This window comes from Urocampus carinirostris, chromosome 10, assembly GCF_059441175.1.
Source record: "Urocampus carinirostris isolate Australia breed hairy pipefish chromosome 10, RoL_Ucar_1.0, whole genome shotgun sequence".
Classification (NCBI taxonomy): domain Eukaryota; kingdom Metazoa; phylum Chordata; class Actinopteri; order Syngnathiformes; family Syngnathidae; genus Urocampus; species Urocampus carinirostris.
Window position 1 is genome coordinate 32,604,373 of NC_142358.1, and position 27,956 is coordinate 32,632,328.

The 27,956-nt window shown below is 38.4% G+C and overlaps 1 protein-coding gene across 1 annotated transcript in view; it reads right to left on the reverse strand.

The window, feature by feature from the left end:
• Positions 1 to 27,956, reverse strand: part of bace2 (beta-secretase 2) — a 42,959-nt gene that overhangs the window by 13,112 nt on the left and 1,891 nt on the right. The window contains exons 2-3 of the mRNA XM_088345884.1: positions 3,258 to 3,346; positions 1,106 to 1,322 (exon numbers count right to left, since the gene is read on the reverse strand). Of these exons, the coding sequence (XP_088202010.1) occupies positions 1,106 to 1,322; positions 3,258 to 3,346 (306 nt within the window). The remainder of the gene's footprint in view (positions 1 to 1,105; positions 1,323 to 3,257; positions 3,347 to 27,956) is intronic.

Consider the following 27,956-nt stretch of genomic DNA (forward strand, 5'->3'; position numbering starts at 1 on the left):
GTCTTTCTAATCGGAATTAGAAACACATCGTTATATTACTTCTATTTCAAATCGCATTGGCGATGGATTCCTTTAGTAACTGCCTGGAATGTGCAATGGTTGTACGCAGAAAAGTACACTTCAGAGTAGTATATACAGTATATATATACATATATATATATATATATATATATATATATATATATATATATATTGTTTATTATTTGATTATTTTTATTTAATTTTCGTTCTCCAGAATTCTGTAAATTCCGGACTGCATTCCACTACTTCTTATGTCTACATTTTCAACACTGCCGCTCCGAATAAATACGGTGAGTATTATTCTGTTTTTCCATAGCAGCAACAACGAAAATGGCGAGCTGCTCTTTTCCGCAACACATGGGCTTTAAATACAAAACAAATTGATGTTTGTTTCTGTTTGGAAACATTCATGACACCCTTTGAGAGAAATTATTCTAGGTTTTAGCCTACATTATTCATGAAATACGTAAAAGGAGCAAAAGGAGGTTTGACAGTACTTTCTCAATATTTACAATCTAATAATGATATTACAACCTTTACACTAAGACCTCAATTTATACATCCAATTAAAGAGCAGTAGAAATTATTAATCCCTGAGTAACGATAACAAGCGAATGCCATTTGGCCAAATACCTTGGCAACCACACAAAAATACACATCTGTGTTGCAATCTGGCACTATTCTCCACAGTATGGTTGCCTTACTGCTGATGTCTAAAAATATAGGGCTCACATTCCACGCGACACAACCCCATTCGCGTGTTCTTTTAGCGCTGTAGTAAATGTGTGCTCATCTTTGTAATCACCATCCTAAAGGGTTACATCATCCGAAAACACATGACGTAAACAACTTGGAGAAGAACTGGAAGACGCAACTAAAAGCGCTTCAGGTGTGTGGGAAACATTGTATTTATTTATTTATTATGGATTTTATCAATAAACCATGCATTTTGTCATGTATTTATTAATAGAAAACCATGAACAATTCCACTTCCTTTAAATAACAGACCCCAAAAATATTACATACAGTCCTCAATTTTTGTTCTAATAGTTTGGCGGGCAGCAAGCGGATTTTATTTTCTTACCCGAGCTAGCATGGGATAGGCAAGTCCGAGGATGCCCTGCCAGTTGATCCCAGGTAAGAAGAAGCCTTCTGATGACAAGATGGCAGCTATGTTGACCGTGATGGTGCCATTTGGTCCGTTGGGGATGGAGATAAGGTCGGTGCCAAGTTCACCCATCCAGTTTCCTTGGGTGTACCTTACAGCCACCGTTTGGCCAGCAGATCTGAAGGAAGTGGAGCTACAAACAAAGGTGACCCAATTAAAAGTGACAATGGGAAAGTCCTTCATGTTCTCATTTAAGCAGAGCTACTAAATATTTAAAACCGTGTTTCAGAATAGAGAATTTTAAAATTCCTAAAATGTTGAAAGTGACATTTTTAGGGTAAATATGGTTCTTAGTAGGGCTGCAACAATTAGTTGATGTTGTCGTCAAAAATTAATGATAGAAAGTGTCAACCCTGAATCCCATTGATGATTATTGTCGCCAGACACGTTTTTCCAAAAGGTGAGGCATCTCTCCATAAATTCAATATTTGCTGCAATAGCGTCTTTCTCGAGCGCTAACATACAGAAATGACAGCGTCAACAAGTCCGCGTTCCAAGACTTCTAAAGTTGGGAGCATTTTATCCTGGATACAGCAAATCAAAAGACTACCTGAAGACTTAGTAGACTGTGCCCATCATTGCACTACCTTGGTGACGCATGGACAATCAAAGAATAGTCGCACAGTTGAACGAAACTGAGTCTGACTCGCCTCGGTAAGATTTGAGCAATATTCAAGCCAATATGGCTTTGATGACATGCATCATATATTTTGTATGCTTATATTTTGCTATAAAAGAGCTCAAGCCCGATGTCAGACTGTACCTGACAAAACTTGATTAAAATTGAATGCATCAATAAAAAGAACAAACGTCAGTTGTTAAAAAAAATGAAAACGCCGAAGATCAAAAGTTTAAAACCTTTTGATTTTAAACTGTTAAGAATTGTTAAGTACTTTTGTCAAACTTTGCAGAAGACCACTGAATGTACTTTATAAAATATACATGTTTGTTTTATTTACTGTTTTACTGCTGCTAATGGGCCTGTTCTTAATTAACATGGATACATTTGTTTACTTGATTTAAATTTGTTATTAATTTGGCTGTCCCTAAAATGTAGACAGAGGTTTATTTATGGATTTATTTGCATACTGAAGGAGTACTATGCCGAATATTAATAATATGTGGCGTTTTTATTTATTTTTTGTATGAATCTGCAGTAAGATAATTAAAAGATGTATTTTTCGTTGTACCAATTTTTCTTGCATTTATAATCATTTGCCACATAATTAAATCGACTTCATACTAAATTTAAGAAAGAATGAATAATTATACAATTATTCAACTAATCATTCAATTAACCTGTGAGAGAAGTAGAGTACTAGTCTCTATTTGCAATTCTATTTCGTAGACAATTTTATTACTTAAGAAATAAGTGGGGGCAGCACGGCGGCGCAGTGGTTAGCGCATGTGCGGCACAGTTCTGAGGTCGTGGGAACCTCCTGCGTCGGTTCAAATCCAGCTCCCGGCCTTACTGTGCGGAGTTTGTATGTTCTCCCCGTGCTTGCGTGGGTTTCCTTTGGGCACTCCGGTTTCCTCCCACATTCCAAAGACATGCATTTCAGGTGAATTGGCCGGTCCAAATGGTCCCTAGGTGTGACTGAGCGAGTGAGTTGTCTGTCCCTGTGTGCCCTGCGATTGGCCGGCAACCAGTTCAGGGTGTCCCCTGCCCACTGCCCGATGATTGCTGGGATGGGCTCCAGCACCCCCGCGACCCTACTGAGGATAAGCGGTGCAGCTGATGAGATGAGATGAGAAGAAATAAGTGCAAGCAACAATGTATCGATCAATAATAACTTTATGTAAACATCCAGTAGGAGTATTACTGTATAACATTTGTAGAAAAATTTCAAATGTCCTCCATTTCAGTACTTTTTATAGAAAATGCGTTGTTTGTAATTTGCTAAGAACTAGCGTGATAAACTATAAATTTGGTAGCTCTGTCTAAATTCTACACGAGTGTAGGGTACATTGTAACGTCACAAAATTGTAAATGACATTTGTCAGTTTTACTACATTCATACACCATTATTCAGTGAAACAACATTCTCAGAAGTGCTCGTGTACTCACAGTGCAGTGTTGAAGTAACGAGTAATAAATGGGTGTGAAGCAGCGGCTACTGCGAAGTTGCTACTGCCGGTATCCACCAGGATGTTCAGCTGAAAGACACAAAGCAGTTGCGTCAGCAAACATTGCCTTTCGGCTGCAACACTACCCCGCCCCGATTCGCTGTAACGACATCCGTCTTTGTAGAGATGATTGTATAAAGTGAACAATTATTTAGTATTTTAAACTGCCAATTCTGCGTAGAAGAATACATTTGCAATGTTATCCTTCAGGTATAATGGCAGCACCAGTCATGCAACCGAAGCTAAGCGGCTACCGCTAACTGCAGTCAAAATATTGCTGTTTTACAGGCATCAAATTAATGAGCGGGAAATATTTTGCCAAGTACGTTTTTAACCTTCGACGGTAGATGGAGGGCATGTGTGAGAGTCCCTTACCTTGATGGGGTTAATAACCTGACACCTTGAAGCCGAATAAAGCTGAGGTTTTATTGTTAAACGTGTTTTGGATGTCCTAGTCCCATCCCACATTTATAAATGTGACCATAAAACCACAGTTGAAAAATATTAGAGACACAAACATGTGCTGTATGTATGCTCACTTATCTTAGAGAATCCATCAAATTTAACTAACAAGTTCAACACTCAATCGTTACATGATTTCTTTCTCTAATTTATGAAATAATCACCCTAAAACAGAATGTGTAGCCAGCATATGCTTGTAAAAATCACAAAACATTATTGGGCATCCTTTTGGAATATTCATTAGGCATTTGTGTAAAAAAAAAAAAAAAAAAAAAAAAAAAAAAAAAAAAAAAACAGGATTAAAGGGCACTGGTATTATTGATAGTCAATAAACTTTAGCAACAAAAACAAAGATCTGAAAATACTTTTTGGTATTATTGTCAAATTTAAATAAATAAATAACATAGCATTACTCAGTGGTTGACAATGTACTTGTAAATAAACCTTTCTTTCCATAAAATAACAAAATAAAGAAATATATAATCAGCAAAACAATGTGACTCTAAATCATGAACAGAAAACTGCTGTTTAAAGTATTATCCAACTGAGGTTGGCCAATAAGACAATTCTATCTAAATTCCACATTTTACTAAATCATAAAATCCAGGGAGGAAATTTAAGTGTTTCATTTTATTCAATCAAAGTTATTGCTGCTTTTAAAAAGGTTTTGCAGAAAAGGCTGGATGACAGATGAAGCTGGCAACCAGAAGCATTTTAAATGTATACTAACTACTTAATTTTGATTAAGTAGAAAGAATAGATGGCCGTTTCTTTGACAAGCGGCTGTACTTGCCCAAGACGCACCACAGGGAGTGTTGCCCTGACCACCCAGGCGGTCAAGGGTTCTGTGAACCGATATGCAGGCTAAGTTTTGTAAAGATTGATTTCAAGCCAGTTACTGTTGTCTAAACTTTGAGCACATGATTCTTTATATAATCAAGTTTCTTTGAATTTGTTTGTTGGGTAAAATTATGGTTCTGATTAAAATTGATTCAAAATCATAATCACCCACATTGACTATTACAACCAAAGCCACGTTGCATAGCTCGACATCTACTGGCGGGAAATATAAACAATAATCTTGTACAAAAAATATACTTCCTAGAATACAGAGGAGTCAAATACAGTAATGTAATTATAAGCAGGGAATAGAAACAAGAAAATACCGGTAGCTCTTTTCATCTCAAGATTGGCCATCTTGCTATTGTTGTACAAGGGAGGACATGCAGTTCAAATTATTTAAGGCATCATGGACAGTCTGCTTTTGAAAATTTGTATTTCTTTGAATCAACAATGGCCTGCTATGTCTCTAACCACAAAGATTGTTTCAATCACAGGCTTCCCGTGACGGGAAGTATGTGGTAAGAGTATCTAGGACAATTGTTCACCGGTCATGCTTGATAACCGCATCAACAACCACTGGTGTTCCGGTTATGTAAATTCATACAACGAGTAGTCCGATTGAAATGGTTTGGTTAATTCTTTTATTTTCCCATGCATGTAAAGCCATTTGAACAGTAATAATCGGTTTACTTATGCACATTAATGCGCATGACCGTGTCCCACATTTCGGATATTTTGATGCCGCAAAGAACAGTAAACTTTTAGTAAGGAGACGAATGTAACAGGCAGATCCCAGTTTACTTGCTAAAGGCAACGTGGGGATTTTTCGATTTCCCGGGACATTTCTACATTATTTTTTACCCTCGTGGCAAAAACGCCACAGTTATATCCATCCAAAAATAGTCTTTTGGCAAGTGACGCACAAGCAGAACTTTTACACAAACGGGTGGCGGCAATGGAGAACACTTTTGAAAAGACAAAGACACCGAAAAACAAACTATATTTCATATAGATAATGCACCGATATACGAATTGTGTCACTATTTCAATCATTGACACATAGGGGAAACAGAGGGAGATTAGGGTTACACACACGCAGGAGCTATATGCGCCAGCCCAATCTGTCGTGCAGATTGTACAGACCGGCACCTTATCCACCAATGCATGTTTCTCAAAGTTTGTTGCAGGAAAAAACACTTTTCTTTCTGTTTTTATGTTATTTTTCCTTCAATGTCGCACTTATTTTGTTGAACTGGCGTGAGCAATTTTGTGAGGCTGCAAACATGTTCGTAATGGGTAGTAAAGTTGCTCGCTAGTGATGCTTTCAGGGACATCGAATCAATTTGACTGATTATCTTCTTTTTGTATTTTTCAGTTAATAGTTGTTTAAAATCCACTATTTAAACACTGTATTGTTATGTTCGGAGAATAATTAACTTAGCCTAGTAAATCTGAATACTTTCAAGAGGTTTGGCATCCCCACTTCAAACAAGTGGAAACAGTTTGTGGGAAATTTAGAAAATGAACAATTGGTGTGTTTAAAACAATATTGGGTCATTAATGTCTTCTTAATGTGAACTAAAACAGAGCATATCTTGGATGGCAAGTGAAAATGTAATTTTTGCTCTCCTATGTGGCTAAAATTTGTGCACTTTTTATGGAGGACTACAAGCGACTCCCTAACCTTTGTTTCCTCCAATTATTTTTCAAGGTTACATTGTTCATTCATTTAAGTTAACCACAATATAGTAGTTTTATTCAGACTGTTTAAGTCTTTTATTAGCATATGGTGTATTGGATTAATCCATAAGAAATCGAAAGTAATCCAGATACATTACTTCAATATTATAATGTCGGATTACGTTACCGATTACATTTTCAGGAAACAAGTAACTGTTTTGGATTACATTTTTAAAGTAACCTTCCCATGCCTGCATGCCAACCATGTTTTCTTCACAAACATGTGCTGTATGTATGCTCACTTATCTAACTAAACACAGCATTCCAGTTAACAACTCATTTGTGGAATATGACTCAAGCAGGGTAATTGAACTCTGTTTAACCATCTCACATGGTAGCCATTTCTCTACTAGATATTTAAAGGGACATCTAGTTTCCTCAGATCTCAGATTATAAAGAATCATAGCTCGATCATCTTCAGAAAGCAGTTGAAAAATCATTGGTCCTTACCTGAGCCATGAGTAATTGAGCAATCATTTCAGTCGACACCAACTAGCAAAATAGCTCCCTCTCATGGTGATTAAGAACAGATGAATATTGCTTGTTACTCAAAATCCGATAACATAGTATTAATTGAAATTAGGGGTTATATATATCGTACGGCAGCACGGCGGCGCAGTGGTTAGCGCTTGTGCGGCACAGTACATGTCATGGGAACCTGTTGTGGGTTCAAATCCAGCTCCAGATTTCCTGTACGGAGTTTGTATGTTCTCCCCTTGCTTGCGTGGGTTTCCTCCGGGCACTCCGGTTTCCTCCCACATTCCAAAAACATGCATTTCAGGTGAATTGGCCGGTCCAAATTGTCCCTAGGTGTGAATGAGCGAATGAGTTGTCTGTCCCTGTGTGCCCTGCGATTGGCTGGCAACCAGTTCAGGGTGTCCCCTGCCCACTGCCCGGAGATGGCTCAGATGGGCTCCAGCCCCCCCGCGACCCTAATGAGGATAAGCGGTACGGCTGATGAGATGAGATGAGATATATCGTACGTTATTACTGTTATTGCCGGCACCCTCCAGAGGTCAAATTAAATTACAGCTACCGCAGCCTTGCATGTGGAGTTTGCATGTTCTCCCTGTGCCTGCATGGGTTTTCTCCTACATTCCCAAAAAGTGCCTGTCAGGTTAGTTGGCTGGTCCAAACTGTTCCTAGCTGTAAATGAGTGAATGTCCCTATATGCCCTGCAACTGGCTGGCACAGAGTTCATGGTGTCCCCTGCCCACTGCTGGGATGGGTTACAACACCCCTGTAACCCTACTGAGAATAAGCTGCCCAGAAAAAGGATGGATGTATTACTCTTAGGAAATCCTTCAGGGAAACTTCAACTGGGGTGGAGTTGACAAATGAATGTTCTCAATGACTTCCTTACATTGTCTAATTCTGATGAAAAGGATAAGACTTTAATAGCCTGTACAAAGAGCATGTAGTAAAAACAGTTTTTTTAATTTCTGACAGCAAAGAATCTATCAGTATTTGCTATGAGTAAGGATAAACTCAAGGGATTTCCTAAAAATACAATTGAACGGTCCTCTGTTCGTCCAAACACAACATTTCTTCTGTTGTGATAAAATATTGGTAGAAAATAAGTAACACAACAAAATCCGCTTCTCTTTACCCTTCTTTGGGGGCGGTCATTTTTAGAACTGTTGAAGACCAAGGACATTTCACCCATTTTCTAAAGCAGAGCTGTAATTAGTCTGAGTCTGAGCATTTGTGAAGATTCTGAAATTAATGACTCATGATGCACGTTCACATACGCGCATTTCTTAGATGCACACGTTTGGGTTGGCGTAGGCTTTTCTTGCTTTTGCCACTTTTATGCTACAATGACAAATAGAAATAAAAAAGAAAAACTGTGGGGACGAGCACAACATCACTCTCCAGCACTCCCCTCAGGCCTCATTCCTCCAAACTAATGTGTTCTAACCCGAACAGCTCTGCTAAAAGTAAGATAAAAGCAGATAGGTGCATTGAAAAATAAAGCAAAAGGGTTATTTTAACGCAATTGGACATGGTTAACATATAGAGTCAAATCAATTAATTTGTATAGTTCTTAATCACAAAAAGTCTCTTATGTGACAGCAGTTGAAATACGGAAGATTCTACCCATTCAGCTCACCACTTTATTATCTTCTTTAATACGATATTTCAACGCACCCGGGAAGAGATTTGTAATGACCATGTAAATACAAACTCTGCCCGACCTACGAAGGAGTTCCGGACGGTTGTTCGTAAGTTAGATAGATAGATAGATAGATAGATAGATACTTTATTCATCCCCGAAGGGAAATTCACTTTTCCAGCAGCATCCCTAAGCTGAGAACAATCGAAAATAACTGAGAACAATCGAAAATAACACGGGAGCTGCTGGAGTGGCTGCCATTCGTGACGGCGCCGGAGAAACGATTCAATTTGAATCATGTACAAACAAACAAACAATTGAATCATGTACAACAAACAAACAAAATATTTATGTTTCAATAAGTGGAGTGTTAATAAAATGGGGGGAAAATAATTTCTGATACTGATATAACCAGGTAAAACTAATTTTAAGTTACCTGTCGAATGTGTTCGTAAAATGCTCCAGTGCTATATTTTGTATGTTTATGGTTTGTATAAGTAACTCGTTTTGTTTTGTCCTAAAAAAAATAAACATTTTATAAAATAATTTGCTCTATAAACATAACAGGGATGTGATTGAGGTGAGGAGAAAAAGTCTGAAACCTAGTCGGGGGTTTGGGGGCCCAGTGGGGGGGGCGATGCCCCCCCAAAGCTCCTGGGTTTTAAGCAATTTACTTGTCCAAAACCATGCTTAAATTAATAATTTAACATCTTTAGAAGATTTAAATGACAAAATAATTTGCCCACATACCTGATTTTTTTTGTAAATACTGCAAGGTCAGTTCAAATGCAGTTCAGACCCTGCAACTTGTGCAATGATGTGGCCAATTTATGCAATTTTACTAACGGCCACCAGGGCGCGCCAGAGCAATAAAGGAAAGAGTGAGACAGTCTGATTTGTTTGCTACGCAAGTGAAAAAGTCGGAATTCCGACTATAGTCGGAAAAATCACATCCCTGACATAAATAAAGTGAGGTTTTACTTACTTTTGGGACTTGCCCGTCAAGAGGTCCTACACAGTGGTAAAAAGTGGCCGAGAAAAAGCATTCCGACCATTTTCACAAACGCATCAAGCTTTCCTATTCCACTTTCGTTTCTGGGAGGTTCGGGTTCGCGCCCCGGCCGAGTCATTCCTAAGACTTAAAAAGTGGTCGGCGGCGCCCTCTGTTGGCTGCGGCTGCATCGGCTCGCTACAACGGGTCAGGTGCAATCGACATTTCGTTCTGTGTACATTGTTACACAGAATGACAATACAAGGAAATTATTATTATTATTATTATATAAAAGAAACGGCTCGCCTCTTCCTTACACTTTACACCAACCATATTGAATGGATGCGCGAGATATTAAACAATAAAAACGTCAAAGTTCTTAGCACGCTAGCGATAAAGTACACGTTGTTATGATTACACACAAACCAGGAAGTAGAAGCCGGATTTCTTCTTCGGTGTGGATGCTGGGTGACCTATCACAGCGCCGCCACACGCCGGTAGCGGCGGAAAGAAGCACTACAGTAATGTCCTCTACTCGGAAAAAGGTAGCCTAGATGGCAGGGCGCCCGTTCCGAGACTGGGAGGTCGCTGGTTCAAGCCTCGGCCGAGTCATACCTAAGACTTACAACATTGGTACCCATTGCCTCCCTGCTTGGCGCTCGGCATTAAGGGTTGGAATTGGGGGGGTTTGGTCACCTAATGACTCCCAACACAGCAGTTGGGTCTAAAAACCCGGCGCCGACCGAAGGCGACAAGTCACGTCGATAGCTTCGCGTGAAAAAATGATTTCCGGTAGATATCATGTTGATGGTTGATACTGGCTGAATAATAATAAAATACAAATACAAATAGAATACAAAATCTAACTCACAGCACTGTCCGGATATTTTTCGACATCCCGATAAAAATGTTCGTATCTACTGTTTTGCGTAAGTCGAGTGTTCGTAAGTCATACATAAACAATTTGGAAGTAATAAGCGATGGTGGTTGTTCTATTTTTTTCACGTTTTGGTGATTTATTACTTGGTAATCTAACACAGCTCATAAGTATGCTTGACCCGTTTTCAATTTGAAAACAAGTCACGACATTGAGTTGGACCAATAATTAACGTTTGAATTTTTACAGGGTTAAGACAAGATATTAAGTAACATCCATCTTTTTATCTCAGTAAAGCAGGCCTTCAGATTTCCACAACTTAGTGGAGCGGTCCCCTCCATTAGCAGTTACAGTTGTGTGCCATATGCATGGCAATGGAAAAGAATATAACAGTAGCTAATAATAAAGAAAATATTTAATTTTCAACCTTTTATTATTGTGGAATTGGATTCTAACTATTTGCTTAACTGATAAAGAACTTTTTTGGGTCACTGGGATTTAGATCAAGCACCCGACTGGAGAAAAACAAAACGTCAGCGCTGACTGAACACAGTATAAATGCGACTGTCTGCCCGAACAATTTCGGGACACGAGCGAATGTTTGAGTGAAATAAACAACGTGTTCCCCTCTCATTTCGACTCTCTCTGCTCTTTTGTGTATATTTTGGGTGGGGCCGATATAAGTCCTGCTCCGACATTATAACACCTCAAACGACGCCTTTAACTTTGATTATAAAAAAATCATTTAAGTTCTGAGAACCGGTGGGTTCACTCCTACTTTGAGCTAGCACTCTTGGCACTGAAACCATCTCCTCCATGACATACTGGACTGTCTCAGAAAATTAGAATATTGTGATAAAGTTCTTTATTTTCTGTAATGCAATTAAAAAAACAAAAATGTCATACATTCTGGATTCATTACACATCAACTGAACTATTTCAAGCCTTTTATTATTTGAATATTGCTGATTTTGGCTTACAGCTGAAAAAAACTCAAAAATCCTATCTCAAAATATTAGAATACTTCCTCAGACCAAGTAAAAAAATAATTTTATAACAGCAAAACTAAATCAAACATTTGAAAATGTCCATTGATGCACTCAGTACTTGGTTGGGAATCCTTTTGCACGGATTACTGCATCAATCCGGCGTGGCATGGAGGCCATCAGCCTGTGGCATTGCTGAGGTGTTATTGATGCCCAGGATGCTTCGATAGCGGCCTTCAGCTCATTTGCATTTGTAGGTCTGGTGTCTTTCATCTTCTTCTTAACTATACCCCACAAATTCTCGATGGGGTTCAGGTCAGGGGAATTAGCAGGCCAATCAAGGACAGTGATGCCATGGTCAGTGCACCAGTTACTGGTGGTTTTGGCACTGTGGGCAGGTGCCAGATCATGCTGGAAAATGAAATCCTCATCTCCATAGAGCTTTTCAACAGATGGAAGCATGTAGTGCTCTAAAATCTCTTGGTACACAGTTGCATTTACTCTGGACTTGATGAAACACAGTGGACCAACACCAGCAGCTGACATGGCTCCCCAAACCATTGCTGACTGTGGGAACTTCACACTGGATTTCAAGCAACTTGGATTTTGCTCCTCTCCAGCCTTTCTCCAGACTCTGGCGCCTTGACTTCCAAATGAAATGCAAAACTTGCTTTCGTCTGAAAAGAGGACTTTGGACCACTCTGCAGTTGTCCAGTGCTTTCTTCTCCATAGCCCAAGTCAGACGCTTCTTCCGTTGTCTTGAGTTCAGAAGTGGCTTGACCATGGGAATACGGCTATTGTAGCCCATTTCCCGGACACGTATGTGAACTGTGGCTTTTGATACCTGGACTCCAGCTTCAGCCCACTGTCTTTGAAGCTCCCCCAAATTCTGGAAGCGGCTCTTCTTCACAATTTTGTTAAGGCTGCGGTCATCTCTCTTGGTTGTGCAGCGTTTCCGGCCACATTTTTCCCTTCCAACAGACTTTTTGTGGATATGCTTTGAAACTGCACTCTGTGAACAGCCTGCTCTTTGAGAAATTTCTTTTTGTGTCTTACCCTCCTGATGGAGGGTATCAATGATGGTCCTCTGGACAGCAGTCAAAACAGCAGTCTTCCCCATACTTGTGATTTAGTTTACTGAACCAAGCTGAGTGTTTTTAAGGCTCAGGAAACCCTCGCAAGGTGTTTCGAGTTAATTAGATGATTCAGGTGATTAGTTGAATAGCCTACTTGTATACTTTTTCATGATATTCTAATATTTTGAGATGGGATTTTTGAGTTTTCTTAAGCTGTAAGCCAAATTCAGCAATATTCAAATAATAAAAGGCTTGAAATAGTTCAGTTGATGTGTAATGAATCCAGAATGTATGACATTTTTGTTTTTTTAATTGCATTACAGAAAATAAAGAACTTTATCACAATATTCTAATTTTCTGAGACAGTCCAGTAGGATGCTCTCAACAATGTGTTTCTTATCACATCCCCCTCGCTCCACTGCCACTGGTCCACATGCTGTAACTGTGCCATGCAAAATACCAACTGTGATTTTCGAGTGCGTCACTATCAAAGACCCCAGCTGGTTAAACACGGCAGATTGAAATATACGCAAAGCTTGACGTCATAAAGAGTTTGGTATTTCCTCATCGAGTTTCGCCTTTATTCGATTTCCATATTGTGTTCCCTCAGCTAGGCTACAGTGCCTCAGGAAAATCCCCCCCACTGTGATTTTAAAGCAGACTGCCGTCACGAGCAGTTGATTCCTCGCTGTGCAATTGTCGGCGTCTGCAGCGGCAATAGGCATCTGACACCTGTTTGTAGCAATTAGCAGATGCGAAGCTCTCCAGCCGACACTTCGCCCCGCGTCTATGCCACATGCTAACAGATCTGGCAATTAGAGGCTCGTTGAGACGATGCCTCATTTAACACTGCGGCGGTGTAATCACATCATCATTTTATGTTGATAGCGTTGAAAGTTTAACCCAATTTGGTGAGAACACGGGGGCGTTTATGTGAGGTGGCACGGAAAGTGGAACATGCGGTTTCTGTTATGCTGAAATATAATCAGGCACACTCACGCAAAACATAAGTTGGTCATAAATTAGTAAAAATTGTAGATTGTAAAACCAAATAATATGAATGCCATAGGATGGCAATTTTGAGATTTGTTCAAATTGTATGCCTAATGCGCATTCTATAACAACCCCAGAAAAACACATCTTCAAGGATTTCTAGAAGAGTATGGCGTCTTGTGGGCCACCAAGCTGAAGTACAACATGGGCCAGAAACTAGTTTAGACCAGTGCCAGTTAAGATTGCAACTTTGATCTTTCTTTGTTTTATTTTCTTATTTTTTTTTCCTCATGCTGAGGTTTTTGAGTTTTTCCTTGCCCTCATGCAGGTTTTAGATCAGATGGTGTAATAATTGTCTGTAGTCTGCAATAGTATGTGATCTGTGCAGCCCTTTGAGACTCCTTGTGATTAAGTGCTATACAAATAAACATGACTTAAACTTGAACAGTTGCACGTCAATGCCAGCAGTGTGGTACTGATTAATGGAACCATTGGAGAGTGATTGTCGGACAGGGCTGCATTCTCTCTCCAACTTTATTTAAAATTTTTATGGAGAGGATCATGACCAAAGCCCCGGACCAACATGAAGGTACAGTCAGCATTGGAGGACACAATTTCACTAACCGCCGTTTGGCTGATGATATTGCTGTATTGGCGGAAGACCAACAGAAACTCAAATATCTGGTCAATCGCCTGGACAACGCATCAACCAAGTATGGGATGGAAATCAGCACAGAAAAAAAATAAAGTAATGACCCAGAAATATCACAACCACCAAAACTTAAAACTGTCAACAAATATACATGTAGAAGGGTCAGAACCAGAAATCATGGCCAGGATAGCTTAAACCATCGCCACACTTGCAAGAGTTAAATCCATCTGAAGGGACAAGAACAGGAAGGTAAATCCAGGCCATGCAGATACGATGCTACTGGAAACTTCAAAGCATCAGCTACGTAGTCCATGTTACAACAGAAAGAGTCCGCAAACACTATCAGAGGGAACAGAAGTAGACAAAAAAAGATCTGGGCTTACAGGATCTAGAAATGGACCGGCGCCTGCTTTGCCACTACCCAAACGCAGGCGAGTAACTCTCAACAGTAAAGAAAGCTGTGTGAAGAAAAATGTCCAGAGTTGCATCGTCAGTGGTGCCTTAACGACCCAGGCGGTTAAGGGATCCGAGAAATGTGAGCCGACCAGAAAACCCTGATCTGCCGATTTCAATTTTTTTCACAAGCAATCGCAAACATCTTCATGTTGCATTCAATTTTTTACCCTATTCGATTTATTATTTAACAACGACAAAAACCAACAGATCAATTAAATAAAACAATTCCAGAAAAGTAATTTACTTTTGATTTAACGCTTTGACTTTGACCACAAGATTTAAAAACATTTGATTCACAAAGCATGACGTCAACATTTTTTAATATTGGACAAAATTCTTTTTTTTTTTCCAAAAGTCATTGTGACTGACACTTGTCTTGAGCTGGTGTTAGATAATAGTTCTTTGACGACAAGGTATCATTTGTCACAATTAATTGACTTAGAATGGAAAAAAATGGATGAGATATGTGTTCCTTCTTTATATCATTATAATTTTTTTAGCAGAATTCTGTACTTCTAAAAAAATGTCACCTGTGGCCTTGACAATACCACGCCAAACCAGACCACAGTGAACTGAAACCTCGACGTTTCTAAAAAACACAGCATTTACCATAAATACTGTACGTCTGTTGTGCATGTATACTTATGGAGCTCTCAAACCGTTGCGTGGGATTTACAATTAAGATGTTTTCTGCTCCAGAGTTGACAAAGCAGGGCAGTGACATTGCAGGCTGAAATGCTTTTAACTCTGATCTGCTCAACTTGAGACATTTGAGAACACAGTGTGAGTTTCCTACGGGATCATTCCACAGCACTTGAAAGCAGCCCATCAAACACAGAACCAAGAAAAAGCGCTTAAAAAACCTACAACCCCCGAAAGTGTCATGTATATTTAACAGCCCAATCGGCTAGGGACCGTTTAGTCACTCTTAAACATTAATACGATCTTGTTAGGTGCTTTAAATATCAAGCAGGCCGAATGAAGTGGCTGACACGGCCATATTAATTATAAAAAATGAGAAGGAAGAACCGCGACTAGCGAATGGCTGCTCGGTGCAAGTAAGGGGCAGCGAAGCACTCTTAGGATTCGGGTAATCCCAGTCAGCTGCCTGCTCGGAAACAGTGCTTCTCACAGGCCAACATCATGTGAGCTCATGTGAGCAAGCTTGAGTCTACCTACACACCTCCGGGCTGTGAAGTGCTGCTATATGTACGTATACGCTCCAAAGACATAAGTATTGCACCATACTGGCTAGAAAGATTTATGAAGGAATTATGACACACGATGGTTATTTGTATAATCTCAAAGCTATGGTCTTATCCACAGTCCTAAACCTCATTAATTTTTAAAGACTAATTTCACAGTGCAAATTCCGCAAAAATTAGGAATCACAATTATCAGGAAAGAGAAATCCGTACAAAATAGCTTCCATGAAACTGTCGGGTTATTCGTTAATGAATTTTATTACATTAAAATGTTTCCTAAAAGAGCACATTCATATTTTAGGGATCCCTTTACCACCCGGGTTGGGATTTGATCCTCCACATGAAACATAGCACTGGCTTCCATGTTTACCAGTAGCAGAAAAGGCCTTACATTAGTAGTATTCTGGCCAAAGATATACCAGAAAATTAGCAAATAATTGTATTGTTTTCCAACTACTTGCGTCAAAACTGTACTCCTCAAAATTGCCACTTTTAATGCGTCACCAAAAGATTAATACTTAAAAAGAAGATAAGACACACACATTTTGAGTTTGAATATTGACAATTTTTACAGTGAAAAAGTATTAAACATACGAAATGCTCCTATGACTTTTCATTCTGACGCGAGTCAAAGGTTATATTTTACTTTGACGTTAAAGTAACTGGTCTCCTATCATGAAGGACAATACATTTATAGTTACTGTTAGTAAATGAAAGAATGAATTTGGAGAATTTGGAATAGAAATGTGTTCGGACCATTAATTGATTGTACAGTGAAGTCTCGGTTATTGCGGTTAATGGGGACCGAGACCACCCGCGAAAACTGAAAATCCGCGAAGTAGCAGCGCCCCTTCAAAAATGCTTAAAAAATGTATACAGGTATACAGTATACCCCCCCTGTATACAGTACACCATATAGAATACGGGTAGAGAGCGAGAGAGTGAAATTCATGTTATAAAAAATGATGCAATTACTAATTCTAATTTAATATTTTGTTTTCAAATTTTGTAAAATAATGTAATTTCTAATTTTAATTTAATATTTTCATGATTACTGTACGTGCATTTCTTTGTGTTTTGAAATTTTGTAAAATGATGTAATTACTAATTCTAATTGAATATTTTGTTTTCAAATTTTGTAATATGATGTAATTTCTAATTTCAATTTAATATTTTCATTTTTACTGTACATGCATTTCTTTGTGTTTTCAAATTTTGTAAAATAATGTAATTTCTAATTTTAATTTAATATTTTTCATTATTATTAATTTTTTTGATATTTTTGAATATTTTTTAGACCTGCGAAGCGCTGAACCCGTGAAAGTGGAACCGCGAACTAGCAAGGTTCCACTGTATTCGGAGATTAATCTGGAAATACACTGTATTGTCAAGTAACCAGTTACTTTTTGCATATATCTGTGCTAAAATTGATGCTGGTAAATCAAGTAACAGAATAATGCTCTTCAGAGATAAAAAGTAAAATCAATAATAATCAACTAACACGCAACTGATCAAAAAAAGAATCAGTTTGATAACCAAGTAATTGTTAATTGGTGATGGTTCTCTTAGAGTGGTCCATAATCTTAAACTATAACTGGTCGCCCATTACTGTCATCATTTATTAAAACATATTATTTTTTTGTGGCGTTGATTCCAATTCAAGAGTTCTGCCCCACAGAAAAAGTTGATTTGAGGTTTACTTTTTTTATTTTCCACATTTATTTTAAAGGAGACTTTCAGAAAGGAAGTGAAGTCACACCGGGAGCCATATTCAGTACCGTATTTTCCGCACTATAGGGCGCACCGGGTTATAGGGCGCACCCCCAAAAAATAATTTTTGGTCCTATATCTTCCATAGATAAGGCGCACCGGATTATAAGGCGCTACAATGGGAACGTCGACAAAACAGTCAGATGATTCAGTCCAACAGATTACCCCCTTAACATTCCCAAAGCTTGCAAAGAAGCAAATACGTGTCGTAGACACGTGCGGATGTGGTGTCCGTACGATGTCACTTAAATGCGTCAAGAAATGCCAAACATTTCTATGTTTCTATTTTCTTTTTCGCTCACAACTTTACTGTGCATATGACAATAAACACTTGGAATTGAGTTGAATTCACTCAACTCATCACAGCAACATCAAGATCGTTCTAAAACAAGATACCGGGAAAATATAAAGCCGCATAACTCACCTAAGTTCTCACGTTCAATAATGATACGCAATCATGGTCTTCTTACAACCGTTAGTGAAGTAAATCCAGGAGAGTAAATTATTTGCAAATACCGACTAATAAAACATGTTTCTCTATGGTGTACTTTAGCAAGCTTGCTAAGCCATTGCTAAACTCGGCCAATTGCAGGGTTTGTTTTGGCCATCTAGCCATCGGAGGTTCTGAATAACTTCAGCCAATAGCGATCGATTTAACTGATGATTGACACATCTTTTTCGGCCAATTGCAGGGTTTGTTTTGGCCATCTAGCCAATCCGAGGCTCCGAATAACTTCAGCCAATAGTGATCGATTCAAATGATGATTGACACATTGGTTAGCCAATGAAACGCCGGAATATAAATCCCAGCATACACCGCGGACTTGCTACGCCATTGCTAAACTCGGCCGATTGCAGGGTTTGTTTTGGCCATCTAGCCAATCCGAGGCTCCGAATAACTTCAGCCAATAGTGATCGATTCAAATGATGATTGACACATTGGTTAGCCAATGAAATGCCGGTATAAAAATCCCAGCATACACCGCGGACGACTTCGCCTTCGGGGGAAAATCGAGTCGGCGGCTCTTGAGTAAGTTGCGAGACCTTGCGAATTTAATATTGAGCCATATATAAGGCGCACTGTGTTATAAGGCGCATGGTCAGCTTTTGAAAAAAATTAAGACTTTTAGGTGCGCCTTATAGTGCGGAAAATACGGTATCACTATCAACAGCCATCTGCTTACGTTGTTGTGCCTTAAACCTCATTGGTATCTTTACACTGTTTTGGAATAAATTGGAGTTTGGACGCTAATATTGATGCGGCACTCATTGTGTTTCACGCACACAAGGAGAGCATTACATTAAGCATTTGCATATATCTGCTTTTACTTTGTAAAGCTGTAACAAAAGAAATAACAGAATTAGTTTCAAGAAGTCTTGAGTACAACATTAATAAATGGCAGGGGTCGGGGACCTATGGCTCGGAGATAAAATAGAATTTGTGCAATTATTTAATATGTTGTTAAAAGTCAAGCCAATTGTCGTACATGCGAAGCCGAAACTAATATACACAGTATATATAGGACACATTTTGGCTGTAAATCGCTAAATTATCTTTTATATGGAAGCTCATTAAATAACCTACGTTCATTGTTGAGACACTTTAGGTGAAAAGCCACATAACAAACGTTTTACCCAAAAGCTCCAGCAAAGCACCTAGAGCAATTTGAGTGAGTGTCTAATATGAATGGGCGGAGCTATACACAAAGTGTGCACACTTTTTCTCTTCGCCCAGAGTCAACTGCACTGAAGATAAAATAACCCCTTTTGTGACATTATTACAAAAGAACTTTGCTTGCACCTTGTTTTGAAACCATTTATTTAGGACAAAAATTCTAAATGAGCTCAACACCCTTAAGTACCCTGTGGGAAGAAGATAAATTTTAAGTGATATATTCATATTGATATGGGACACAGGCTCTGGCATTATTATTATTTCATAGATTTGATCAAAGCATCAAACATCACAGTGGATAAAATGTGAAGAATAAGCTTTTGTCAGGAGAGCCAGTTTGGCGGCCCAGTTCTGAGGTCATGAGATCGAACCTTCCTGTGTGGAGTTTGCATGTTCTCAACGTGCTTGCGAGGGTTTACTCCGGGCACTACGGTTTCCTCCCACATTTCGCAAACATACATGTCAGGTTAATTGGCTGGTCCAAATTGTCCTTAGGTGTGAATGAGTGAGTTGTCTGTCTCTGTGTGCCCTGCGACTGGTGTGCAACCAGTTCAGGGTGTCCCCTGCCCACTGCTCGAGGATAGCTGGGATGGGCTCCAGCACCCCCCGCGACCCTATTGAGGATAAGCAGTGCAGATAATGGATGGATGGTTAGGGGCAGCAGTGGCTCAGGAGATAGAGCGCTTGTCTTCGGATCAAGAGATCGCAGTTCAAATCCCGGCTCCTCCGTGTTACATGTCGAAGTGTCCTTGGGTAAGACACTGAATCCCTAATGCCCCCAATAAGCAGGTTAGCGCCTTACATGGCTGCACGGCCACTCGTAAACTTCCAACGTATCCTATTAAATTACTTGCTGAACAATCGGTAAACGTTTAATATCAATTAATCTTCAAAAGACACCGTGGAGACATAGTTCATCAAAAGTTTTATAATCCAAAATAAAACAACAATAATACCTAAGCATAGCCGTCATATTGGATTAAATTCCCACGAATTGTGAACCTTACTGCAATCCTGTGTTCATGATTCACTATTTTGACATAGTCGTGCATGGAAACGCTTACCAGGCATGTGGATGCCCTCTGTTTCAGAAGACTCCTCTTATCAAGCGTGAAAAATGGAAACAGTAACTCTGTTGTAAACTCAATTTAAGGCCAATGACAACTGACTTTTAATAACCTCCACTCTTTTCCACAAGTTTTGGTATTTGTTTGCAAGGCTATCGGAATTGTCACATCTCAGTAAAATGCGAAAAGGTTTATATTCTTTTGTTGTTGTTATTTTTTAAATTCAACCCAATTGAGATTGAGAAGTGTGCAAATCAATCTTCATATGAAGCGATTATTTGCTAATTAGTGTGAAGTGGTATTTATCGAACCCACTAACATGACTTGTTGCATCGCAAGTTCGAAAATAAAAACTAATGTGTATTGAAATAGAAAATCGATTTAAATGATACGGGTGCATCAAATTGAAATTTCCTTTAATTGTATCGCATCCCTTGTAATCCAGATCTGTATGAAATAGGCATATATCGGAAATACATATGTGTATTAGGGAATAGGCACACTGTCAAAATAATGGAAGTAGACATTTTTTCAAAAACTAAAGAATGATAAAATATGGGAGTGGGACGATATGTTTTGGTCACGATTCGATTGTAGCACAATACTAAGGTGCCTATTCGATTTATATCAAGAATCTCAATAATTGCGATCCTACATGTATTGCGATTGGATAGAATTGATTATTGGGATTTTATTTTCCTTCCTAAAAAAAACAAGCAAATTAAATCATACACTTCTGGGACAAATAAAACATAAATGGCGTCTAAACAATGCACATCAGTCAAATTTATGGGCACTGGCCTTAGTTCACGTTGCTTGCTTTTTTCCTGCAATTTCAACTTTTGTGCATTTTAACGTACCAGAAATGATGTCACAAAACTCAATTCCAAGAAGAAACATTCATTCTAAAAATCTTCCAAAATAAACTCATGATCTATGCAGTGGTACCTCTACTTACGAATGTTTACTTTCGAAAGTTTCAGTGCACAAAGTACCTGAACGGGAAGCATAAACCAACGGGCTACCACTTCAATTTTGCCTGGCGACCAGCACGCATGTATACTCCCAGCATGCTCTTCGTGTCACCTTCACAGTTCAGAGTTCGCAGATCAGGAGGAAGACGGCTTTTAGCAATGCACAGACATCATTCAGTCAGCCCAAATTTTGGCATAATTCCATGAAGTCTTGGACTTTGTGGAAAGGAATGAACCATAAAAAGTGTTAAAAACTCAAGCTTTCGCTCATTATTATGTCTGCCTGGCACATGTCTGACAGATTGTCAAAAGCCGGCAAATGCAGACGTCATTGGATCAGTTTTTCCAAGAAACAAAAGGCAAAAAGGTAAATGAATATTTCATTATTTTATTTATTCCTCCTTTTTTACATTACATGCCTCTCGTTTTATGATAATTGCGCGGTAATCCAATATTAACATGTATTTGTTTCATGTTCTGTTGCTCTTTTATGATTTAGTTAAAAGGTATCTTACTGTACTTTGGCGGTGCTTGGAACGGATTTGTGCATTTACATACAACATGCGTCCCTACTTACAAGGTTTTCAGGTTACGAGGCCATTCCCAGAACGAATTAAAATCCTAAGTAGAGGTACCACTGTACATGAATCGATTTTTTTTTGTCCCACCACTAATCAAATCCGTAGCTAAACAAACTAGGAATCAAAGTTTGTCATTTTTTTTCAGAGGAAGTGAATGAAACATGTAATGGAAAAACAAAACAGGTTTGACAAAGAAAGAAACGAGTTGGGTAACTTAGGAAAGAGTTGTGCACTCGGGCTACTGTACTGAATTATGGTAATTAAGACGTGCGTGTTGAAGATTTCCGTTTTAACAATAAAATGTTCATGGATGAACTCGTTCTGTCTAGTCTTAGTTTTCTGGATAAAGTCAAACATCTACGAGCCTTGAAAGCAGTTTAAGAAATGTTCCAGGAAAGAAGTCATATGACTGTTTCAAAATCATAATGAAAGTCTCCCTTTTTCAGAATAATCCTCAAGTCTAATGCTTTTTCAGCTTTTTATGAAACCCCTTTGTGGACTCTGAGTTAATCTTTCAGGATTCGCCGCACCACATCAATGTTTCCAAACCATTAAGATAACATCTTTATGTTGGGGAAATCATTGAGAAAAAAAAAAGTACCCAAAGCTACTGTATGTCAGGTGAGAGCGAAGTGTCAAGATGTTCAGTACACCGAAAGCAAACCGGTTTTCATGAAGAAGTGAACACCAGTTTTAGTTTTCATGTATGACAGGTCAAATTCTGCGTTATCATCTCAAGAATATATTCAGGGTCCTCCCATTTCTCTCTCAGGCAAACATGGAGGTACTGATGCATGCTTATATTTTTGTTTAGATTATTGTAATGCCCTGCTCTCCGGTCTTCCCAGAAAGAGCATTGCTAGCTTGCAGCTATTAAAAAAACTTAGGAGGACATGGGGGTTTGGGATCACTTCACACCAGTTTTAAAATCACTTCACTGGCTCCATGTGCATTTCAGGATTCATTTTAAGGTAATTTTACTAGTTTTTAAAAGTTTAATGGTGTTGGGCCAACCTATCTCTCTGATATTCTTTTAGTATATCAGCCCTGGCTGTCCCCGAGGTCATCTGGCAGCGAATTTTAGACTGTTCCAAGGGTGAAGCAGCATTCAGCCACTTTGGTCTTCACCTATGTATCAGTCTGCCGGAGGAAATCAGGTCTCCAGGGATTCTTGATATATTTAGAGGCTAAAGGATCGCTTTGTCAAAATGGCTTATAATTGACCTTTTCTATTTAGTTTTGATCCATTTAAACTTCTATTTTCTGTCTTTCATTTGGAGTTACCGCACTGGTAGGGTGTGGTTTAACAGCTGAAAATCCTGAGGCCATCTGCTGCCATCCCTATCTCATGGTTAGGGTTGAGTGGAATTTTATTGACTGAAAAGTGCTTTACAAATAAATGTGATTTTAATTGATTTTGAATTTATATTCATGTATACACTTATACACATTTTTGTTGATGCGCTACTTCAACATCTGGCGTAGGGATTGACTGATATGGGGTTTTCAGGGCCGATACCGATTATCAGTATTAAGAGGAGGCATATAAAAGATACTCAGGAGCGGATATTCATTTGCTGTAGAAGTTCAAAATTGGCTAAAGAAATTTTCAATAATGCAAAAAGAAACAATATTTGTTATAAATTCCAATAACACTTAAATAGCTTTCTAAAACCATCCATCCGTTTTCGTTCGCTTATCTTATCGCTGGGGCAGCAGCCTTAACAAGGGAAGCCTCACATCCCTCTCCCCAGCCACTTCAACCAGCTCATCAGGAGAGAAGAGGAAGGGAGGAGTAGACGCAAGAGGGAGAGAGTCTCGGCTGCATGAGACCTAATAATGGGCTCGTCGAATGAAAAAAAAAAAATGCCGATACCGATATCTGTCAAATTCACAAATATTGGTGCGAATAATCGACCCGCTCGATATTCGGTCGACCTCTTATCTGGTCCACAATGTAGGTCAAAAATCTTTTGGCAAAAAGTAATGAAACTACTATGAAAATGCTTGTAGAGTTAAATCTTTTTTTTATTTTTTAAGTAAAAACTCGAGCATTAAGTGACAGTTTGAATTTAACTCCTGAAAGTTAATGAAAGTGAATGATTTATGTAAAGTAGTTACTTCTAACCGACTAATTGTTCTACCTTTATGTAAGACAATGCAAACTTAAATTGAACTAAAATATGCAGCTATTTATGTTTGATATCTTGAATAACTGAGAAATTGGGCCTTTTAAACAAAATCAGGAATGTAAATTATCCGACAGACAAGCTATTCCCAACATAAGTTATGGCTAGATGTGCAAGGAATAATCTATTAATCAACAACTAATAGATCTTATAAACGATAAATGGTCCGCGTTTTTATAGCGCTTTTCATGTTACTGAAGACCACGCACTTACCCGTCCAAACACACTCTCATGCACCGATGGCTTTGACAACCATCCAAGGCGCTTTGCTGCTTATAGAGGGCACTAGGTGTTCAGTGTCTTGCCCAATGATTATGAAAAAATTGTCTTTTTTAGATAAATCTAACATAAACCATTAGAAAGTTGATCTAGGACCTTTTCTTTCACATGACAGCGACAATATTCTCTAAATCTTGAGAATATGGATTTCTCAAAGTTGAATATTCAAATAATTAAGTATTTAACCCCCTCAATGTTCCTGTAAAATTCGCCTAAAATCCCAATCCAAGAGGTACCCCAAAAAAATTGAATGCCGTTCTTAGACCATTTGGAAAATTTAGACGGTTTTGGTCTTGCTTGAAAAGATAACACTCTGAAACTTTGTCTCAAAGTAAAATAATCACTGCAAGTGCTACTAACATCGGGTAGTCCGAGTTGAAACACACAGAAATAGAAGGAATTTATTTTTGCAATCAAATGCCTAGAGATGAGTATACCATGGCATCTGAGCTGGAAAACAGGCGAGACAGTAGTTAGAAGCCTTACCTGCAACCTTGTCAAATTTGATCACAATCTGAAAAACTAAATATTGTATTGTACACATGTGTCTAATAGTAGGTGTAGGCGTTTCCAAAAGTGGCCATTTGGAGACAACTACATTACAGCCCTAAAATCCGTGCAACTGTGTATTTTACTTTGGCAATTTTTTAGACATTGTAAAATAAGTGTAAATGTTTGACTTCTCTTTCCAGAAGTTAATCCATTATTGTGCAAACTTGCGGGTGAACATCACTCGTAAAAATGAATCCCGGGTTGCATTTACGCACATTGATTTTCGACTGATTTCAATACAGAGCAAAAAAATTACATTAAGAATTTCAATGGCTAACCAATGTGTCAACCCACATGTCAATCGGTCCCTATTAGCTAAATCTTTTTGAAGTTGAAGTAGGTAATGGCGTTTTGTTCTTCACAGGCTACAGACCGTGAGAGGGTATATCCAAAAATCATCTGACAAGTCTGTATATTCTTAAAGGGGAGTTATGGAGCCAAACAGACGGATTACAACCAGGATCGTCAAATGATGCAGTAATGCTTGTATTTTATATTTTATCTCCTTTTAATCTACAATTTCCTATCGATGCTGCAAATAAGTTGCTTCTGGCATTTAGAAATTGAACCATGTGATTATATGAGTGGTTTAAAACACTCAGTCAACACTTTAGTGTGTTCAACTGATTTTTTTTCAGTAGAGGGATTCTGGGTTTAGTGTGTTAAACTTTAGAATTAGAATTGCCTTTATTGTCAATGATAAGAACACAACGAACATAATTTACAATGAGATTGGATATGGCATTCAAGTTAAACACGTAATCTAGGCAATTTCTTTACAGGTAGTGCTTGGAGAGTAGCCTACGTTGTAAGTGGACCAGAAAGAAAAATAGTGCAATGACATTAGTAGCAACAAAAATTCCAAAATAAGTAAATAAATGAGATATGAATACCCATTGATTTATACATGGGCAAGATATACATGTTGGCGATGGCCCCGGGAAAAGAAACGCTCTCTCAGTCTAAAACTGTCAAACTAATTTTTGCTTTTTCAGTAAAAGGGCCTAAGCACAGCACTACTTCTTATTCTATCACACCAACTAAAATCTGTACTAGTTCCTGTCGACAGTAGCAAGTTAAACAACAGTTCAAACGGGTTCAAGTATTATTAGAGATCCTTTAAACAAACAGCCAGCCTCTAAATTTGGTTAAGCTTCCACCAAAGAGAGAGGTCATTTTGATGCACATTTTTTTTACCTTAAAGAAACCTCAAAGTCTGGATCGGGTTATTGGTGGTAAGAGGATTCGGACCCAGTTTGTGGTGGTGAGAGCAGCACACTCTTACTGTTGTAATACTAGTGATACGGGTGACATATAAAAATGCATTGGGTTTTATCTCATTATCACACTATATTTAGTCATGGCACTAGAGATGAAAGTTATTTACAATGACTATGAATTTGTCAATTATAATGCTTAGAATGAAAAAGAAGACTAGACAAGAATTTATGGTCATTGTAACATGTGAAACACACAACAATATTATCAAACGTCTCTGGTACCGTGACTAAAAATAGTGTGATATTGAGATAAAATCAATTGCCTTTTGGCAAGTATTTTATACCAGCGGTTTTCAATTCAGGAAGCACAATTTCCACTTCTCAGATGTGTAATTTGCAACAGAGAATGTAGGGCATATTTATATTTAAAAAACAAAACAAAGAAACACAATAACCAGCAAGACCAAGTAATAATATTCATTTTGATGCTAAATAAGCTGCATTTTTAATCAAATCAAAAACACTTAACATTAAGTGGCTTTGTTTTTAAGATGATTAATCTTATATTTTCTCTGCTGTATCTGTGTTTGGCTAAGCTCAAAGTGCTCAAGTTTGAATGTCCCGCAATTATTTTATACTTTTATCTGCAACATTATTTTAATGTAAAGGCCTGCGACCCACTGAAAACGGGTCCATGATCAACTTTTGGATCACAACCCACCAGTTGAGAAACACTGATCTATAACGCAGGTGGTCCAGTGCTGTAGCAACTAAGGTGAACTTAAACGGCAGAACAGAAATGTATTGCCTTTTTAAATTTTATTTCATTTTATTTATCTATTTATTAGTGAGTATGCGGCTCCAGAGCAAGGTTTTTTTTTGGGACCCTGTCGTCGGTGTGTTTGTGGGTCCAGAGCATTTAGTTAACATTATGGCTTTTAGCGAAACATGAAATTACAAAGAGGTTTGTCATACTGTTCTTCTAACGCCTACAACTAAGACCACGGCGCAGAGGAATGTTTAGCCAATAAGAATGCAGAACACAATACACGATGAAAATCCGCAAAGTAGCAAAACCACGATAGGTAAACTGTAATACAAAAAGGGTTTACTGAGAGTTCGTACTGGTGCTTGAACTCCTAGAAAATGCTCGAATTTTAATCTTGTGTCTTCAAGGATTAAAAAGTTCTTGAACTTTGGATGAGATGCATGTAAACGCTTGAAATGGTTGCCATGTTTCTCAAAAAATGATGCCGACACAGCTCTCTGGTTGTTTAGCTTTGCCATTGCATTTCTTCATTTTTTACGGCAGCTGGCATTAGTTTTTTATGGCATTGTTCTATGAAGCGTCATCCCCCTGTGGGTCGCGCCCAAAAGGACAGGTAAATGCTTCACCTAAACAGGTCACTAAGATGTGAATTAGTGCAAGGATTGTGTATCAATTATCAATTATGAATATTCATTATGGGCCATGCAATGGGAGGAACTTCCTGCAACTGAAAATATAAGCTACATATTACTGTAATTTCTACCCAAGGCCAATATGGGGAGAGATTTGTCAAAAAAATATTTACACAGGTATCGTATCGATCCACAAATACTTATAGTTGCGATACAAAAGATATAAGAATAAAATCTATCTACCCTGGTCATATCCCTCGAGGAGAAGGGTGAACTACCTAAGAATAAAATATCTTGATAAATGCATACCCAAGATTAAAAATCACATATGTAAATCGCAGATATATTTGAGGCTCTGTAAAATACATGGTACACCGGATTTATTTTTAATGGTACAGGCGAAATTGGAAAATTGTTTACCGTAAATACACTTATTCTCTTCCTTATCTGCACAAGCTAGCTAACACCAGGCCTCTAAAAAGTTACATATCATTTATTGTAAAAATGTTCATTCGTCATAGGCAAACTCAGGCAG